Here is a 21626-nt window from a genome sequence, read left to right as displayed (position 1 = left end):
TACCCTAAAGTTATGAAATCTCTATTTAAAACAGAATACTAGGCAGCAGGTTCCCAGTGTTATCTGGGTGAGTCATAAAATGAGGAAACAATGAGACACGTACATGAGCACTCTCCATAACAGTTATCAGCTGTGCCAACAGTGTTGACCAGAAACCTAAATGGGTCCAGACCAATTACCCACAAAATAGGAAACATTAATACTTTCTGACACTAAAGATCTGTACTGAATTAAAATGGGTTGCCCTAACATGAAAAACTGTTTTAATGTAGCATAATCTCCACTTGGAAGAGTTTTACAGGGTTATCTTCTCAAGAGTGTCGAGGAGGAGAGAGTTCAGAAATCAAGAAAACTGTAAACAGAGGGGATTTTTTTTTCCCTTTTTCAAGGGAGAATCTGATGTGGATTAGCGAGCATGAGCAGTTCCCTAACCTGCCTCCCAGTAAAACTATACAACAAACAGACTTTGGTAGATCTAGCTTGGTTCTCCTCCAACTCTGCATCCTTTCTAGTGGTGCCTGACATGGATGAACATTAAACATTCAAAAGTTTGAAAAGGAAGCGAGAGTGCAAATTTAAGTTTGAAGAGGAAGCGAGAGGGCAAATTTAGGCTCTGATCCAAGCTTAATATACAACATCAACATTCTTCACTGAAAATATTACATTAAGAGAAATCGTATTTGAATTAACTTACCATTCGTACTGCATATAGAATATGGCCATAGCAATAGGCCATGATCCCAACAGGCACTACTAGACAGCCAAGGAAAAAAAGGAGCACAAAGGAGGTATCATTGGGGTCTTTTGACTTCCAGTCCACTGAGCAACCTAATCCATGAATTTCCAGTGTGTATCTGTTCCAGCCCAAAAGAGGTGCTCCAGTCCAGGCTAATGAGTAGAGCCAGATGTACGTGATAGCCCGCCAAGACCAGGAGAAGTCAATCACTTTTGCATGGACTACTCGAATGTAGCGTTCGTAGGCAAGAACAGTGAGAGTCATAATTGAAACAATTCCTGTAAGAAAAATTAAGAAAATTAATTAAACCATTCACAAACATTGCAAACTGGACTGAAGTTCACTTGATAAATGTTTCTTTTGCTAGCACATTAACTCAAAATCAGCTAGCTCACATTACGAACCTGACACCAATAAGCTGTTTGGGTGACACCCCATTACGCTCTAACTACTAACTCTAACAGTACCACTACTCAGAGTAAGATGCTGGTATCTGACCCATGATGTGGAATGGCCAAGTAGGACAAGAAAAAAAAAAGAAAATAAAAAAAAAGAGACCAAGTTAATACTTCTTCCTAAACTTTACTTCATTAAGTGAGAGATCATGCTCCAAGGTGATTTTTTTGTTGGCAATTGTTGATGGGTGGTGGGGAAGGGGTGTTATTGGGAGGTTTTGTGGGTTAGGTTTTGTGGGGTTTTTTTTAAAGAAAAAGCTGATAATCAGCAATAACAAAATCTGTTAGAAACCTAGGGAATTCAGGGTTGAGACTGAAGTCAAAGAAAGCCTTCAACAACTGAAAGCATAGATATGCACCTTTAACATGAAGAAAATGACTAGGTGAATTCCAACTTTCCAATTATTATTTTTTTTGCATTCCAAAGAACAACCAGGAAAGCAACGCATCAGGTTGTTGAAGAAGTCCCATCTGGAAGTCACTGGGTTATTTTTAGCGTCCTTTCCTATCTTGCTGCTATCATAAAAATTATCAAGGTCTTTGTTTCAACTGTTTGTGCACTCTCTTCCTTTTCTGTCCACCTCAGCCCCGCTACACAGTTATTAACATGTTATGACAGAAATCACAGATTATTTTCAGCTCTCAGCATGACCCTGTCCAGCCACTTTTATGATTTAATCAAGCCAAGGCAATTCTGTCTTGATTAGGGTATAAGGATTTCTGTTTTAACGGTCTGTGAAATTTGATGATGAAAAACCAAATTGCCCATCAGGCATGTGTCAGTCACCTGAAATCTGTAATGATTCAGTCATCAAGCTTATATACACAGTCTCTTAAACAAAAAAAAAAGAAAAAAAAAAAAGGAGTATTTCACAGCACTCTGTGAGGTTGTACATAGACACAATATCTGTGTCTAAATTTGTGTACATTTTATCTAATACGAAGCACAAGTATTTTGTCACGCATACGCACGGCATTTCATTTCTTCAAGTACAATCGCATTTGTCATAACATGCATTTATATAGCTGTGAGAAGGTTAAACATTCAAATTTTACTGCCAAAGAGAGAATAACCATTATATCCAGCAGAAACCTTCAAAGGATATCACAGATATCTGATCTCACTTGGAAAAAAGGATAAGCATTTAAGGAAGACAAATTAACAATAGCACACTCGAGCACCAGGAACATGGATTTTAGGAAGGCAATTAAGAATAACAACATCTGGAGCAACACACAGCCTCTACATCAAGGCATTCAACAGCAAAACCAGCATATTTTTAACCAAGTATCCCACAGTAGGATATGTTTTAAGATCTCTAAGAAAGTTACTTTTTCCTACAAATATTAGAGGATCCCTTTTTACAGGTGATGAGTTTAGAAAGCTTTCTTGGTTAATAGAAAGGATTTCCCACTCTAAAGGAAAAGGTGCCACATTCTTGTCATGGCTCTCTTTGAAATGAAATAATGAAGATACACATTTTTCGGCAGTTTTATCTTTAAACCTTCATTACAAAGAGAAGCAGATATTGCTGGGCATGCAGAAGGAAAGGCATACTGCTTTCACAGTTTTGTATGGTTTTGTGTTTGTTTTTTCTTGTATAAGTCATTGCTATAGAATTTCATTTTCGTGGCTTGAAAGATAAATTGGACTAGCAAATGCAGACTACAGGGTTTCCAAAAGACTTAAGGTTTGTTTAATTGGTGGCTGTTGTTTTTGGTAAATGACGTTGAGAGAAGTCCTTCATGCCTTTTTTTAGGACCTAACATGCTGGAAATACATTGAAGAATGGATCTAAGCAAGATCTTGGCAGGAATTACAGAATTATATAGGTACTATTCTACACTTATACCAGCTCAGCTAAATGCTTTATACAATCAAATGGAGTCCACTTCCTGAACACAAGGTAAGGCAAGAAGTTCCCCTCACATTTCTCTGTGCCCGAAGATTAGGAATTACAAAGTTTTTACCTGATGGTTATTAAAATCATATATAGACATGTATATGGAGGAAAATTCACACCACTCAACTGTAGGGTCAGTTCACTTACATAGTACACTAAAGCTTTGTCTGTGATCAGTGAAGAGAAAGAGCAGCTACTCAGGACGACGAGTCAAAATTCCTAAATTAATTTCTTGCTCTTTACCACCCCCTTCTCCCTGCAATGGTACTCAATGACTAATGTCCCTGTATACTCTAAATATTTCCCCACCAATTTTTATGTGAGTACTGGATTCTGGCCATGACAAAGTAATCAAAAGCACACACGCTTGGTTGAAAGTACAGGTGTTCAGAAGCAATAATTTACTGAGTCCTTGACATTCTCAAGGAAGTCATTGGAAGCTCAAGATCCCTAAAAACTGGTACTTACACATAGATCTTTGAACAGTTTTAGATCAAGCCCCTTTCAGTCTGAAACCAGTGCTCTTTAAAGGGATACTTGAGTTTACTACCTGAACCATAAAAGGGACCTTGGTTAGCCCATTGGGCAGTATGTACTGAAATGCAAATTCGTGTTTTGTTGTTATTCAAGAAGTGTCTGGTAGCATACAGACACAAGGCAAGAAATGCAAGTCACAGCATATTACAGAAAATTCCTCTTTGATGCAGGATCTCTACTGTAACAAGGTCACAGCTGTAAGAGTAGAGGTTGAAGTAGTCAACCATAAAAATAGAAATTGGAAACAAAATGCCTCTGCAGGATACGACAAAATGTAGGGAATTTTGTCCAAAAAAAAAATCTCCTCGTGCTGTGGAGCCATGGCTGCCTATTTGTTTCTGGTAGATGACATACAGAAATACCTGTAAGAACAGGAATACTGAGGTCTGCCCTATGGAGATGAATTTTAAAATGTGTATTAGAAAGATGAATTCCATAACTAGGGAAAAAACCACATTAATTCTGGTGGAGGGTGCTGTAGATAATGCTGTTACACACTCATTTGGGTTTTGTCATTCTTTTTACTTCTACAGTGGGCTACATGACAAAGGAATTAATAAGAAAACAAAATTTCAGTGTGTTCAATGGGTAGAAGCTATCTTGTGAGTGTGCATGACATCTAAGTTACATGTTTCTAAAAGGTCAGATAAGCACGTTTTAACTCTCAGATGAGGGATTACCAACAAACTATTTTTGCTGAATGAGAGGAATTTAACTACAGGCAGCCTCTCTCAGCATTCAGACATTGCTGAATGGAAAAGAAATTGCTAGAGGAACAACTTTAAGTAGTGTCATCAACATTTCAGAAACTATTGAACTCACAGGAATATCTAAGATTACACTGCCTTTTTTGCTCTCCTCTCCTTCATTGTTTTTAAAAAAAAAGTATGAAAAAAAGGAGTATGAAATACTTCTATACTCCTGTAGAATGCAAATAACTGTTTGAGTTGTAAATTTGATTGTCCATCTTTTTAATATAGAAATTCTGTAGAGTAACTCTCATGACTTAAGTGAAACACTCATTACTCCATAAGAATCTAGTAGCTGGTCTTTTTTAGAACTGTTTCTATATACTTGACATTAATCCCATGCCTTGGGAACAAAAATCCAAGTTGACACAAACACAGATCCACCGTCTGAGCAGGAGGAGCTGGTATGCAAACCACTACAGGAGCCTGACCCCTGCAAATTGATAGGCCCTGACAATATCCACCAAAGAGTGTTAAGAGAGCTGGCTGACGTCATTGCAAGACTGCTCTCCATAATCTTTGAGAAGTTGTGGAGACTGGGGAACATCCCCGAAGACTGGAAGAAGGCTAATGTCACCCTCACCTACTAGAAGGGCGGAAAGGAGGATCCAGGAAATTACAGGCATATCATTCTTTCTTCAGTCCCTGGGAAAGTTATGGAATGAATCCTCCTGGGGGCTATCTAGGCGGAGGCGCCCAATACCTACTTTGCCTCAGTCCTTAGCAGCGGAACTAGCTGTTCCCTGGGCACCCAGCCTCGTGAGCTAGGAGACAGGGAGGGGAAGCTGAACGAGGTCATCACAGTTAAAGAGGAAGTGATCAGTGACCTGCTACACCACTTGGATGCGCACAAGTCTATGGGACCGGATGGGTTACATCCAAGAGTGCTGAAAGAGTTGGCAGACGTGCTTGCCAAGCCACTTTCCATTATCTACCTGAAGTCATGGCTAACTGGGGAGGTCCCAATGGACTGGAGGGTAGCAAATGTAGCGCCCATCTACAAAAAAGGCAGAAAGGAGGATCCCGGAAACTACAGGCCTGTCAGTCTGACCTTGGTAGCAGGGAAGGTCATGAAGCAGATCATCTTGAGTGCCATTACAAGTCATATAACAGACAAGCAGGGGATCAGGCCTAGTCAGCATGGGTTTATGAAAGGCAGGTTCCTGCCTGATGAACCTGATTTCCTTCTGTGACAAGATGACCCGATTATTGGATGAGGGAAAGGCTGTGGACATTGTCTACCTAGACTTTCGAAAAGCATTTGACACTGTCCCCCATAGAATTCTCATGGAAAAACTGGCGGCTCATGGCCTGGATGAGCATACGATCTGATGGATCAAGCACTGGCTGGATGGGCGGTCCCAAAAAGTGGTGGTCAATGGAGTTAAATCCAGCTGGCGGCCGGTCACAAGTGGTGTCCCGCAGGGCTCGGTGTTGGGACCATTTCTGTTTAACATCTTTATTGATGACCTTGATAAGGACATAAAGTGTATCATCAGCAAGTTTGCAGATGACACAAAGCTAAGCGGGAGTGTTGATCTACATGAGGATAGGGAGGCTCTACAGAGAGACTTGGATAGATTGGACCGATGGGCCAATGCTAATGGAATGTGCTTCAACAAGGCCAAGTGCCAGGTCCTGCACTCGGGCCACAACAACCCCATGCATCACTACAGGCTTGGGAAGTGTGGCTGGAGAGCTGCCTGGCAGAAAAGGACCTGGGGGTTCTAATTGACAAGCGGCTGAACATGAGCCAGCAGTGTGCCCAGGTGGCCAAGAGCGCCAATGGCATCCTGGCTTGTATTAGAAATAGTGTGACCAGCAGAAGGAGGGAGGTGATTGTCCCCCTGTACTCAGCACTGGTGAGGCCACATCTTGAGCATTGTGTCCTGTGCTGGGCACCTCAATATGAGAGAGATATCGAGGTGCTGGAGCGAGTGCAGAGGAGGGCAACGAAGCTGGTGAAGGGCCTGGAGAATAAATCTTATGAGGAGCGATTGAAGGAGCTGGGACTGTTTAGTTTGAGGAAGAGGAAGCTGAGGGGAGACCTCATCACTCTCTACAACTACTTGAAAGGACATTGTAGAGAGCTTGGTGCTGGTCTCTTCTCACAGGTAATTAGCGATAGAACAAGAGGGAATGGCTTCAAGCTGCAGCAGGGTAGGTTTAGGCTGGACATTAGGAAAAAATTCTTCACGGAAAGAGTGGTCAGACACTGGAATAGGCTGCCCAGGGAGGTGGTGGGGTCACCATCCCTGAATGTGTTTAAGACTCGTTTAGATGAGGTGTTAAGGTATATGGTGTAAGGGAGAACTTTGTAGAGTGGAGTTGATGGCTGGACTCGATGATCCCAAGGGTCTTTTCCAACCTAAATGATTCTATGATTCTATCACAACTCAAATGAAGCACGCGATTGTGAAAAGCCAGCACAGATTCACCAAGGGCAAATTGTGCTCGGCAAAACCCATTGCCTTCTATGACAAAGTAGCCTGCTCGGTTGATGTGGGGCAAGTGGTAGACAGTATCTACCTGGATTTCTCCGGAGCTTTTGATATGGCTCCCCACAGCCCCCTCCTAGAGAAACTGATGTGTTACAGTCTAGACAAGTGGCCTGTGCAGTGGGTGGGGAACTGGCTTACAGGCTGCACGCAGACAGTAGTGGTAAATAGCTCCTTTTCAAACTGGCAACCTATCACAAGTGGGGTCCTCCAGTGATCAATATTGGGCCCAACGCTGTTTAATATCTTCATAAGGGATCAAGTGTGCCCTGATGAAGTTTCCTGATGGCACCAAACTAACGGGGAAGTGGACACTTCAGATGGGACAGCCACCCTGCAAGGAAGATCTGATAGGCTGGAAGAATGGGCTAACAAGAAACTTATGAAATTCAACAAGACCAAGTGTAAGGTCTTGCACCTGGAAAAACATAATCCAGGAGTGCAGCACAGGTTAAGATCTACCTGGCTGGGGAGCAGCTCTGTGGAAAGGGACCTGAAGGTCGTGGTGGACAACAAGCTCAATATTAGCGAACAGTGTGCCGCTGCAGTAAAGACAGACAACAAGATGCTGGGTTGCATCAACAAGGGTATCACCAGCAGAGTGAAAGAAGTCACTACCCAACTCTACTCAGCGCTTGTCAGGCCACACCTGGAATACCCTGTTCAGTTTTGGTCCCCACTATGCAAAAAAGATGTGGACAGGCTGGAGGGGGTCCAGAAAAGGGCCACAAAGACGATCAAAGGACTGGGAAGCATGCCATATGAGGAAAGGCTGAGAGAACTGGGTTTGTTCAGCCTTGAGAAAAGAAGGCTTAGGGGAGACCTTATCACCATATTCCCGTATTTAACGGGTGGCTACAAAGAAGATGGAGACTCCCTTTTTACAAGGAGTCACATGGAAAAGATGAGGGGTAATGGGCACAAGTTACCCCTGGGGAGATTCCGATTGGACACAAGAGGAAAATTTTTCACAATGAGAACAATCAGTCATCAGAATAATCTCCCCAGGGAAATGGTGGATTCCCCAACATTGGACACTTTTAAGATTCAGCTGGGCAGGGTGTTGGACCATCTTGTCTAGTCCGTGCTTTTGCCAAGAAAGGTTGGACCAGATGATCCTTGAGGTCCCTTCTAACCTGGTATTCGATGATTCTATGAATATCTTTATTAGTGTACTGTATGATTTGATGCCTTTTTTCAAAAAGAAAGAAAGCTAGCAAAAATCTGTACAAGGTAAAACTTATTTCGATTTTACTGTGTAAAGTCTGTGTAATTTGAAGATTAAGCCTGTGATTTCAAGGTTTCAAATGTCATTACCACAAGTTGTTTAAGCCATCAAAATACAAGCAGCTGCACAACTCTTCGTTATACCACAAACTGGGGAGCTCTTGCTTTTGATAGAAATATTAACTGTAATTCTTAGCAATGGTTTTCCAGCTTGTAAAAGTTTCAACTATTCCTTTTACTCCAAACTCTAAAGTATAAAAACAAATTCTCAACAGTAGAATCTTCAAAACTGTCAAAAATGAATGAGGAGCTTATGTTACACCAAAAGTCAGTGGATGATAAGGTCCAGTTTTGCACTGGGGGTGAGGGGGAGGACTTCAGTACAGGCAAGGGCAAGCCTAGAACAGAAAACAATTTGAATTTTCCCCCCCGTTATGCATCTTTTCTATTCTGCACCAATATGCAACCAAAGCACATTTGATATTTCTAAAAAAAACCCAAAACTTTGAGACAGAAGCAGCACAGATTAGCTCCTGTAACTAGAATAGTCTCATGGATAGACCATTAAATTATGAACTGACATTCATGTCTGTGGAAGATCTGCAGCAATGACTGGAAGCCTTATTTGAGTTTCCCAACTGTTGGGAATTTCAGCTATTCTGTGTGTGCACTTTGTGGCAACAAATTCCATTATGAAGCTGCAAAGCCATAAAGCAGAAAATGCCCAAGGGTCTCATACAACTCTAAGTAGTGAGAGCTGGAATATGCCTGCCATCTCCACATGTAACAATACAAACTAATGACACTTACAGTAGCAAAACTCTTGAAAAAACCTGTTCAAACTCAACTTGCCACAGACAGTGTGCAACATGCGTTTTGCAGGTTTTTTTCCATATGCTAATAGCACTGACAAGTTCCAACCAAATTTCTACACAAGACAAAAAAAAAAAAAAAAAAAGTGATGAGTTACTTGTATCTTATCTGGGTAATTACCTGTACCCCTGCTGCACTGATCCCAAGGATGGAAATTTTCTTCTCAAATGAGAAAAATTATCATTAAGGGAGAATTTATACATTTTAGTAGGTGAAATTAATTCAATTGGACATTAGCTCTGGTGTCAAGGGATGGTTTCAAGCAGCACTTGTGATATATTCAACATCCCAGAGAGTACTGCTGGAACTTTACACCTCTTGGTTATGATTAAGAAATGAAAGAGTTGCATTTTCTTTTGAAATTATTTTAAGTTAGTTACTTTTTTCCCCTATGGTAATCTAGGATTCTATTAAATCTGCCCTATTAACCTATTCATGCCAATAACAAGATAGACAACAAATATGGCACCTAAAGAGCAGCTACAGAGTAACTGTTCAATCTACAAATAAAGTCATAGCTTTCATGAAGTAAAGCAGAGCTTTTCAGAAGACCTACCTAGATGCATAGTTCAAAGGGTTCAGTAAGAAGTCATTCATTTTTAAGTCACCCACAAATGGATTTAAGGGCCCCTTTCTTAAAGGGTCTGCTTCTGAAATTCCTGCCCTTAGCAGACTTATTTGCAGAGGTCTGGAAGTCAGTTTTCAATCAGACTTTCAATTTTTAAAGAAAATAGTTTCTAAATCAATAATAACTATCAAATAACATTGCAATATACATGCTTATCAGTTTGCCCCTGAAGCCAAAGCTGTTATATCAAAATAATTTCTATAAAAGCTAATCTTCTAGATGGATGTCTTTTGTTCTGCAAGATAACTAGCAGAAGCATAGAAGTGCTTCTGACAAACAGTTAACGCTTGAACCAAATATATAAAAAAAAAAATCAACTTTGTGTCATAGTTTTGTTAGATGTAGTGCATATTTGCCTGTTGTCCATATTTTTCCCAGTGAATGTCAATGAAGCAATAGAGAAAGCTGAGTGAAGTTTATTACGGTTCATTGCAGAGTTTGAGTGAACCCTGAAGTCTTCATTCAAACAAAATTAATATTAAAAATTAATGGAGCCTCTGTACATAGGGCTTCATCCGTTATTCACTTTGGATTTTAACCCAAAGCTTTCAGAATTATTTAATTCTAAAGATCTTCCTTTTCTATATTAGGCTTCCCTTTAACATCTTTCAATTGTCTTTCCACTGTTAGTGATTTCTTCTTTTAGAACATTGTTTTATCATAAAGTTTATCCTGCATCCTAACACACCGCTCTTTATGGCCAGTTCACAGTTATGTATCTTTGCCCAATATTAACACTAAATGCTTATGTCAGGAAGGATGGAGGGAACAGTCAGATAATCAGTTAAGGGGCTTAAGTGCAGGATTGTGTACAAAGCAATCAAAAGCACTGGTCATTTGTGGTTTGGATAAACCTATTACATTCATCTCAATGAAATGTACTTCTGAAATAGGATGCATTTGGTGGATCTGATGGGATATCTATGCTGGGCATTAAAGATTTTCTGCTTTTTTTCTATGGTCATTAAGCCTTCTTGGCATAACCTATATTTAAAAACAATTAGGGATATGTTGTGGTTTAACTCCAGTGAGCAACTAGGACCAGGCAGCCACTTGCTTGCTCACTCCCCTCCCCCAGCAGGGTAAGGAGAAGAAGGAGAAATGGAGGGGAAAGGAAACAAAACTCATGGGTTGAGATAAAGACAGTTTAATTAAATAATAACAAAAAAAAGAAAAAAATCAACAATAATAATAATAATGGTAAAAGAATACACAAAATAAAGTAATACAACACAAGTCGCTCTCACCACCTGATGATTGGTTACCCAGTCTGGCCCAAGCAGTGATCGTGGATGCTGATTCCCTGGCCAACCCCCATTTATATACTGAGCATGATGTCTATGGTATGGAATATTCCTTGGCCAGATTGTTCTGTCTCCCTCTCAGCTTTTATGGGATGCTGAAGAAGTCCCTGACTAATGTAAACATCACCTGTCAAAAACTAAAACAATATGCATTATCAGCATCATTCTCACACAAACACAAAACACAGCAGCTACTAGAAAGAAAATTAACTCTATCCTAGCTAAAGCCAGGACAGGATACTTCAGAAAAAAAAAAAATTGCTAAAGCTGAAAGCATGCTGATTGAGTCTCCAGCTGTCTGTAACACAAGATCCTAAAACTGTCTGCCAAGTAACCGTAGAAAACGCTTTTAGTGAGATTAAATCAGGGCATATAACACACATTGGTAATGCAAGAGGGTAGCACGGGGCATCATTCTTTCAGTGTGCAGAGAAGAGCCTTCGATGAAGTAGCTAAAAATTATATACAGATAAATGTTTTTGCTTTGGTTTAAAACAAGTTGTAACTGAAGCCAGGTCCACAGGACAGCCTCTAGCAATTAATCCTTACTTCAGTATTGTGTGTGAGAAGTGTGGGAGGCAGGGAATCAGCTTGCCTTAAAACAAAATAAATGAAATAACCTCAGATGTACACTCTGCAGCTTTCCACAGGAAAGTACAGTCTGTAAAGCTGCTTACAAATTTTCCCATCCTCCAGTTCACGTTACTGGATGCAAGTATACACCTGGATCTCAACATTTACTTGGTAGCTCATCAAGACCTAGCTGCTGTATACCAATGGTGACTTGTCCAGGAGGGTCATAATGCTTTCAATTAACTTGACATTAAAAGTTGGTAGCGTTTATTTACCTTTACAAGAACAGCTTACAGTTAGCAAAGACAGAGGTCTCAAATCACACTTGGGTAACACTAGCCTGTCAATCCTAAACAATTAAGGTTTAATAATATAAAGCCCACCCAAGAGTGGGCTATGCAATCTTCTGTGAAGAGACTCCTCAGATATATGATTTTGGTTCTTGTTCCTCAAGATTATTCCTGTTATCAACCAGTTATTGCACTTCTTTCTTCCCTTGCTCAATTAAACGTATCAGAAAGTGCTAGAACACCGGCAGATGGTTTAGTTGCCATTACCTGTAGCTGAAGTGATTGATGCTTGAGAGGTACACGTGCACATTCCACAAGATCAGACTAGCTTACTTCTGAACCCTCAGGGCCTATTCCTATGTACAGAAGGCATTAAAGCAGACATACACTGCCTGTGGATGGGTAGGATACAAACTTCTCTTGCTGTCACTGTCATTTTAAGAAATCTTGTCTGTTCATGTGCATCTGCTGGCGTTTCACAGAGATTATTATGCCTTGGACCTATATTCCACAATTAAACAAATTCTTGCTTTAGGTAACATGGTATCCTAGTCTGTTAATGAAGACATTTGGGTATGTTTAGCTGACGGGTGTCTTCTCTAGCAATTACACCCCAAAACCTAATGCTCTCAATAATAGACAGCAAACCTCCCAGGTATAAACTGTATTACTAAATCAGATAAAGAGATTACACAGATCTCTACTACTTGCAGCTTGATTGACTACGGACAGGAAAAGAGTTACAAGCTCTTACATAAGGAGAGTGGCAGACTCAGGGGGACCAGCACAGACCTGACCACACTCCTCCATGGAAATGTGACCCTCACAGTGTAAATAGTCACTTAATTGAAGTAACTATCATATTCCATCAGTATACAACAACTGTTAAAAAATAAATACTGGAACTAGTATAACTAAATTAAATGGGGATTACTGTCAGAGACAGACAACCAACGTCATCAAAGCTTAGACTAAGACTTGTCAGCTAGTCATCTGATCTATGTCATTTCCCCCACACTAGAATATAGGGTGCTAAGAATGGCTTTGTAATAGCAAAGACAAGCTCTTTTCATGGCTCCTGTTGTGAAGACATAGGTACCTAAACTGTATCTTGACTTCAGAATATGAGTAAAAGAAAACTGGGATTGTTATTTGTGTGACAGAGAGAGATGTTCAGTAGTAAAAATTATCAGTTTTGCACTGCAGCAAGCTGATCTCTGCACGTTCTAACGGCTCAATGAAAAGCTTTCAAGTCCTAGAAAAAATAGCCAGCAGTAGCATGAACAGTAAATTCTGAGCTGTACAACGCAACACAAGAAGTAGCTATTACTACATGGGCTTGCCTAATTATAAAGTTACGAAAATGCAGAAGTAGGCTATTGCAAGGAACACAAAAAATAGTCATTTATTCCTAGACAGACAATCTGTAGTTCTGTTGCCATCTTCTCATCTGAAAAGTTTCAGAACGTGAACATCTGCTTACAGTGTCTAATTTCTGGATCTCAGGTGCCTCCAAACTGCTAGACTGGCTGGTAAAATAAGAAGCACTTTTACAAAGGAAAATTTCAGATTCTCTAATCCAAAATTCCTAAGAGAAGTGTAGAAAGGGGCCTCCTTGTTGTTGGGGTTGGGGCAGGGGAGTTGGGGTGGGGAAGTTGTCATCGTGACATAACATGGATTTCTGAAAATGCAGATGCTACCGGTTTAATTTAAGCACACATTCCACCTATGTATTTAATCATATTGACATTCTTAAGAGGAACAAAGAAATACCTTGACCTTGCCTTTCAAAACAGTATAAGCAAAACCTCATAACACATGTGACATTTTAAAAATAAAGCTGCATGATCATGATTTTCAAAGTGATTCCTGATTATTAGCTACAGTAATTGGAAAGAATCTGATTTTTAAAACTTGTTGAGAATTAACTCTGAATGTAAAGTGAAAATCATATTTTTTTAAAATGCAGCTTTAACTTGTTTACTGTCAGGGGAACTTGTCATTTATAGGACAACAAATGCAGAAAACAGCTTACACCAAGTATTGGGGCTTAGGGGCTGTTCTTCCAAGGAAAAAAAAAAAAAAAAAATAAAAGAAAGCTCACATCACACAGAAGTGTCCAAGTTCATACTCAAGAATGGAATCGCATAGCTGTACATGAACAAGTTTTGGTAATCTAATGTAAAAGGAGCTGGACTGGGTCCAATCCCAGCACAAATCCACAGCAGTAAAGTGACCCCACAGTATCTGTTATGATTTAACAGATTCCATATCCATGGTATCAGAACTACCACCACTTTATTGTAGAAATGTCTTTATTAGGTCACTCTGGTTTAACTGAGCAATTGAAAACTACAAAGCTGTAACTACTCTGCTTAGTTAATGAGAACTTTACTTTTAAAAGCTGCCAATTTTGTATGTCTTCTGATCAATTAATGTACTTTTTATTCCCAAAAGTTCCTGGGGGGAGGTGGTGGGGAGAGTGTTATGCTTTAAGAAGCACTGCTAGGTAATACACATACAAGCATACAAGGCTACCATTACATTACTTTCCCCACCACCCCAAGATAATAACTTTTATAGCTTTTATATACAAGAGAAGTGTATTTATAAATATACACGGTTACTCTGAAAGAAATCTTCAATTAGTATCTTCACCACTGGCGGGCGGGGGGGCAGGACGCACAAAGAAAACCAAACCACCTTCAAATTACCTCTCTCTTCATAGATATGTTACAAAATTAAAATAGAAGCTGTGGTGGCAATAGTCCAGATGGTAAACACTGTGTGATGCTACCTGTGGGGCACCTTTTTTTTTTTTTCTTTAGTGTTAACATGCCCCTGCTATTTTACTCAGTTAGGTGGGGAACCATTTGTCTTCGCAAACAGAAAAGAACAATCTTTCTATTTCCAGCTGAGTATATGAAAACAATACTATGTACAACAGGAAATCTTAAGATTAGACATAACTTTATCAGGTTAGCACTAAATTATAATAGCCAAGTTAAATATTTTCTATTACTTTACATGGCAGCTGAACAAAGTAAATTCAAGTATCAGATATTCCTGAACATTAAGTTGTGCATTTACTGTCCACTTCCATATGACAAACTACACACAAATACACACTTTTCTAATGCATCATAAAGAAAAATTCTTCCCACTGAAACATACTATGGAAGAAGAAAATAATGTGACCAAGCACCGGAAGATGTAATTCTGCAAACCAGTGATGCTAGCTTGACTAGTCTATAGATGAGGCCCATGAATTTGCCTACGTTTCCTTGGGAAAAAATTTATTAAATAAAGGGGTGCAGGAAAGCATCAACACTCAATACATTTATAGTGATAAATTATGTAGCACATTCCAAATAAACAGAAATTAAAAATCATGTGTGATCAAGCAATTTGCCTGTCAATTTATACCTCATTGTTTCTATTCGTCCTATCCTAGGAAGATGGTAAAGAGATTATTATAGTCTGGTTTTTAACATTAGCCCTACTACACATCTTATTTTTTGACCCTAGGTGGAAAATGCCTTCATCAAGAATAGTAAGTATAATATATAAGGAATAAAGACAGGAACAGAACTATACTTTACTTCTCCTGTGTAAACTTAATGTTCAGCTGCCTGGCAGAATTTGCCGGGCAAATGCTTGAGTTTCTCAAGTATTTGAACTGGCTGAGTGATGTAGACAGGCTTATGTTAACTAAAGTCTCTAGTACTTTCCCTGATAACACTAGCAAACAAACGCCTGAGAGCTTTGCGCTGCAAAAATCATCCAATACCAAACCTTCCACAAATGGCTAACTACATCCTGCATCCACCACAGCTTCCAAGACATAAGATTTTTGCTGCACTATGAAGCAGCTGTCAAACCCATCATGAGCAACCACGCACCTTCGTTCCAGCAGCCCACCAAAGGCAGACTACACTGCCATGTGGAATAAGTACTACTCAGGAAAGCTACAAAGCTTACTAAAGACTTTAATTCCCTATATTAGACACAATTTTCAGTGCATATGCATCATATGGGTGCACGGGGATCCACCTCTAATTTGTACATTCCTGCCAGGAAAAAGGATCTGACATGAGCTTTAGATTTGGTTACCAATTAGCCAAACATTTACTTTTAAGCATTAGAAACACAATCCTGTTCTTTTCCAGCATTTTTTATCAGTGAAAACAAAGCCATATTCCCTTTAACAGAGCGCACATACATACCTGGACCACAACCTATTCTTCTACTGACTTCTGTAAAGGGTATGTATGAATCTCAGGAAAGTAAACAGTAAAGAGCCTACAGGTTTGAAAAATGGAAATAGCTGGAGTACTCCTCCTGCAGTGCTAAAATCCCATTTCGGGGAATCAGTGGTTTCCCAAAACCCAACCGTGATCCTGCTCTGACTGAAAGACTGTACTTGAATTTCACCTAGGGATAAAGAAGTAAGTTTCCTGTCACACCGGCAAGGTTCGGGAGCTCGAAAAACAAATTCCCTATGAATTTACCGTTTGCTCGGGATCATTTTCCTCAGCACCGTCGACTTTCTTACCAAAACCCTGCTCTGCGGCGGCGCCGGGATCGAGGGACCCCCAGCCCCGCCGAGCCGCCACAGCGGCGGCTTCTCGCCCGCCGCACCCCACCGCGCCGCGGCCTCCCCCCGGGCCCCGGCTCCCCGGGCCCCGGCTCCCCCGGCCGGCGGGGGGAGCGCCTCCTCCCGCCCTGTCAGGGAGGGAGGGCGGGCGACGCTAACCGAAACGGGACGAAGGGCTGATCAAGGGAAGAAACTCCCGGGACGAAGCTGTGAGGGACACCGCGGTCGCCTGAGGGAGGGGAAGGGGCGGGGGGGAAGCGACGGTTGGGGCGGGGGTACGCGACGGTTGGGGGATAGTTGGGGAGGGGGGATAGGGCGCAGGACCTCCGGGGACTGCACGCAAAGAAAGGGAGGGCAGCCAAGGACACAGCGGGACAGGGAAGGGACGGTGAGGCGACAGCGGCACCGCCACCCACCGAAGAGGCTGTTGCTGAAGCCATCCCAGACGCAGCCGGCGGCGTCCCACACCCAGCGGCTCCTCAGGCAGGACATGAAGGTAAGGCTCACGCCGAAAACGGACACCAGCAGGTCGCTGAGGCTGATGTTGACGAGGAAGAGGTTGGTGGGCGTGCGGAGCCGCTTGAACTTGTAGTAGAGCACCAGCACCAGCAAGTTGTTGCACAAGCCCAGCATGCCGATGGTGGCGACCAGCAGGGCCAGCAGCTCGTAGGTGCCGGCGCTGAAGAGGGGCCGCTCGCCCGGCAACTCCTGCTCGGCCGCCGCGGGGCCCGGGCGGCTGGTCGTGCCCGTGCTGTTCCCCGAGTGCATGGCTCACGGCTCAGCCGCTCATTGCCGGCCCGCAGCGGGGCTAAGCCTCTCCCTTCGCTCCGAGCCCCACGGCAGACCGCTAGTGAGGGCAGGAGGAGGAGCCCCCTCCGCCTTCCCGCCCACGGAGGGCGCGCCCTCGGGCGGCTTCGCCCCTGCTGCCCCTGGGGGGGGCGCCCGGCCCTGCTGGCGGTCGGGAGCTCAGTCCTGGCAGCCTAGAGCCTGACAGCGCTTAATTACGGCCGTATCGCATGGCTCTTTCTCCACAAATACCTCGCCTCGCCCTCTCACTTGCTGCCGTGAGCAGCCTGGTGGCGATCGGGGTGCGACCGTCGCCTCCTGTTCCTTAAAAATCCTCTTTGGGTTTTGGCTTCCCTCCGGGGAGCCGCAGGTGGGCAGGCCTCCTCTGCGCCGGGAAGAGGCACAAACTGCTGAACCGGTGTTTAGACTTCTCCAGATATCCTGCCAATGAAAACTCCTGTTACGGTGACAGTTTCTGCTAAGGTGCTCCCCTACAGGGCTCAGAGGTGGCTCTAGTAGTTGCTTCCTCACAAAGTGACCGGCAGCATTGTGGGCCAGGCAAAGTTGTGGTGCAAGTGAACGCCTTTTTGTCAGCCACGGAGCAAGTAAGATCCCAGAGTTCGCAGTATGAAGTCACCTATTTTTATACCTTTGTCTCCAGTATGTGTTGTGTGAAAACGGTTTAGGAATGCCCAAGCTGCCTGTGTATGGCTCTAGCTGGTTTTAGTCAGGGTGTTGTGCTGACCCTCAGCTGTGCTGGGGTGACTGTACTACCTCCAAACCCAACCTGTCCCTGAATATATCACAGTGATTTTTGCTCAGCGTGACTTTGGGCTTAAAACACCTTGCCAGACCAAGCATCAGTCTTTTATCACAGGAGAGTGAGAAAAACAAAACAAAACAAAACAAAACAAAACAAAACCCTTTAGCTTGTTTGCTTTACTAGCTGACCCACATACGTGCTGATGTGTGACAGCCTTCACAAGGGCCGAAATAAAACTTTTGGTTTAGACCTAGATTTAGATTCTTAGTTTAGATGGAAAAAAAAATACCAAAACCCCTAAATTAAATGCATCAGCTGTGGAAGCAACAGAATTTTCATGGAAATGTGTCTTGGCAAACAATACCTGTTGTTTTTTTTCCCTCTGTTATACACATAGTGGTATTAAAAGGGCTAGACTGAGGGTGTCATTCCTTATGGACTGAGACTGAAAACATGGGTAGTTGAGGTAGGCTTGATGTCTTTCAAAACACATATCTATATGCAAATTATGGGCTTGTCATGGTAAATTTATATGACAAACTACTGCTGTAACACAAGGGTTAGGAATAGTGAAAGTCATGGGTCAGAAAAATAAAACACTGATGAAAGTAACTATTCTTATCAATGGTAACTTTACTTACAATCTATGTTTTCAAATCCATCAAATATGATTTAATCGATAATTGAAACTTACCTTAAAAAGTTTGTTCAATCTGTTTCTTCGTCACTGGCCTTCTGGGTTTTTTTTTCTCACTACAAAGGCAGCAGGAGCAGCTTCCTTTCTCAAATCAATTATATTTTTTCCCCTAAAAGCTGGATTAATAGAGCACATGACCTTCTAAAATTTCCAGTAACGGACCACTAGTACTTCAGTATGGGCTTCAGGGAAGGCATAATTTTGTATTTTTCCTCCTCCTCCTCCATAATGCAGATTTACCTGTGTATGATAGACCATGTGCAAAAATACTGTAGCAATACACAGTCATGGGTTCGTTTAGGACCACTTGCTGTGTGGTGAAAGTCTAACAATAAGACATGACTGGGCCAAATTAATGGTACACCTCACTGAGAAGAAGACGACTCTATCTTCTGCCTTTAAAGGAAAATCTTAAATTGTGTACTTTTTTTATCCCTGCAAAATGAAAGGAGGAAAAAGCTGGTAAGGAGGAACAGGAGAGAAATGTAATTTAGTGGGTAGTACATGCTAGACAACATACTGTCCATTGGCAAATTCCATTATATACTCAGGGTTTCTAAGTACTTTTTCACTACAGCACTTGTCAAAAATACTCCCTCTAGATGTCCTCTGGATTTCTAGAAAATAAGAGAAAGAGAACCCATAAATTACATTTTACAAAGATCATATCTCCGAATTCCTGGTTTTGGATTTTTCATAGCAAAATTTAATAGATACATAAATACACAGTCTCTTTAATGCTTGATTTGATAGTGGTCACATTATTAATATTGTCAAATTGCTAACATTATTCAAGTGATCTTGAATATTTCATGAGCAGAGTTCCATTTGTCTTCCATGCAGTGTCATTATTCATGTGAGGCGCAACAAAAAGAAATGCTGTTATTGTATCATCAGGTCAAAGGCAAAGCTGGAAACAGAATCCTGATCCCTAATTCTAGTCCAGCACCTGTTTTACCTAACACAGTCTAGAGCCAATGCAACTATGGTTATGACAATTAATTAATTCATTAGCCAATCCTTTTCTAACTTTTCGTGCAATTAAAAACATGAAACATTTAAGAAACCCGAAACATTTAAGAAACCCAGACATCTGCTTTGCAATGCTTCATGTTTGCACTATTTTATATTAGGACCAGACCCTGCTCATCGAACATGCATGCATATTAATGGCAATGCTGCAAAAAGGATTTTACGTTTATTTTTACAGTTTCATGAAAGAAGAAACCACAACCCAGTATTTGCATTTCTGGAAGTGTATGTTATGTGGCTTTCTGGAAGTGTATCTCAACTCAAAGTACTAAACATATATGTAGTTGAGCTCATGGTATTGAAACAGTAGAACAAGAAGCTGGAATACAAGGTCCCCAGTCTTGTACTATGAAAACACTCCTTGAAATTCCCAAGGATGTCCTGATCACTTCTGCAACAGTCTTTTTAATATGTTGTCTGTTATGCACAATTTACATAAGATGGAAGAATGCATTGGCTATAAATTTTCAGGTGGCTGACATGTGCGTGTATGTAGATATATGCTTACATATGTATAAGAAAAACCTTAAAAGCCAGCTACGGAAATAATAATTCACAACTGGAAAGGCTGCAGATGTCTGGGACTGTCTTCAAAAGTTCCCTGCCTTTGCTGTATTTACTAATTTGAAGTGTTTCAGGACATCAGAGCATCAAGTGTCACTCCCATGTTAGAGCTGAGGAATCTGAAGCAGAGTAAATAAAGTGTCAGTGTCTCTGATACTCTCTACCTTTTTAGAAATACAAACCACAAACCATGACTCCCAGTTCTAACTATGACATCAAAAATGTCAGGGCTTTTACAGTGAGAATACTGTGGGATGGAAGAAGGGTGTTTTAAGGCATTAGAGAGATCTATTTCATTTCCCATTTGTTCACTCACTGACATGTTGTTTTTACGCATTTTCTGTGTTCTTTCTCCTTTATCTTCTGCTAGCATGCCTTTCAAATCACAGGCTCTTTCCCATCTTTCCTGACAAGCAGAGTGTGAGCAGAAAAGAAGAGAGAAGCTTCTGTCCATACTCAATACATTTGCATGAGGAGTTAGATGATGCTGGGGTTTTGCTCCCTGCTTTGAACTTTGTAAAACTTATTGTTTCAAAGGGCATGGTAGACAGCCAGACTGCAGTCCTCTGAACGAAAAAAAAACCAAAACAAAACCCTCAAAACACTCCGGCTACCTGGCTTTAGCTTTTTAATTTTGATTTTTAGCAGCCTTCTGGCATTTGTTTTCTTACATGTTCTCTTTGCTATCCTTTAGCCTTAAAGGTAGATGAAAGCCAAGTGATTATTCACTGTATCTATATATAGCTGCAATGTACATCTATAGAGCAAGGGAGAGTTTACAGACAGAAGAAACCTTTAATCTATTCCCAACTACTTGGCATGAAAACAAGGCTTTTAATATAGATCTACATTTGTTGATAATGCAATATGTAGGGGAAAAATGCACAATTCAAATTTTTTGCAAAAATGCAGAAGTTCAAAATTAGGGATTGATCTTGCAAAATTTGTAATCCTAGCTATATAATCTAGTCCATATTGGCATGTGAACTTTAAATCATAAAGCAGGCTAAGTAGAAAAGTTGCAAGAAACTGAGAATATTCTGAAGTGAGAAAAGTGTTTGGCTCAAACACAGTTCACTGAAGCAAGCACAAGGCTTGTGACAGGGAGGGGACACACATGGGCAATCCTGGGAGGCGATGAGATGCTGTCAGAACATCTGTGCTACAGTTGGAAGTTGACTGCAGCACGTACCATAACATGTGAACTCTAGTATACCTGGCACAAGTGTACAAATAGCGGTACTAGCTGGAGGTGTGATTCATCTCATCTAAATAATGTATTTAAAAGTTAAGCACCTAGAACCAGTATGATGAATCAGTCTCTGAAAGTGTTTATTATTATTGACTGGCGGATAGGGTGACTTGAATGATTAACTTTTAGATGCCTAAGTTAGATGAGATGAACTTCATCTT

The 21626-nt window shown here is 41.3% G+C and overlaps 1 protein-coding gene across 3 annotated transcripts in view; it reads right to left on the bottom strand.

The window, feature by feature from the left end:
* OPN3 (opsin 3) overlaps positions 1-21626 on the bottom strand; it is a 116056-nt gene that overhangs the window by 6159 nt on the left and 88271 nt on the right. For all 3 annotated transcript variants that reach the window (XM_063328936.1, XM_063328934.1, XM_063328935.1), the window contains 3 exons: positions 18615-19234; positions 16788-17598; positions 695-1014 (listed from right to left, as the gene is read on the bottom strand). In XM_063328936.1, the coding sequence (XP_063185006.1) occupies positions 695-1014; positions 16788-17139 (672 nt within the window). In that variant the 5' untranslated portion in view covers positions 17140-17598; positions 18615-19234. The remainder of the gene's footprint in view (positions 1-694; positions 1015-16787; positions 17599-18614; positions 19235-21626) is intronic.

This window comes from Chroicocephalus ridibundus, chromosome 3 (genome assembly GCF_963924245.1).
Source record: "Chroicocephalus ridibundus chromosome 3, bChrRid1.1, whole genome shotgun sequence".
Taxonomy (NCBI): Eukaryota; Metazoa; Chordata; class Aves; order Charadriiformes; family Laridae; genus Chroicocephalus; species Chroicocephalus ridibundus.
Note: the sequence above shows the minus strand (reverse complement) of the source record. Positions and strands in the feature narration are given on the sequence as shown.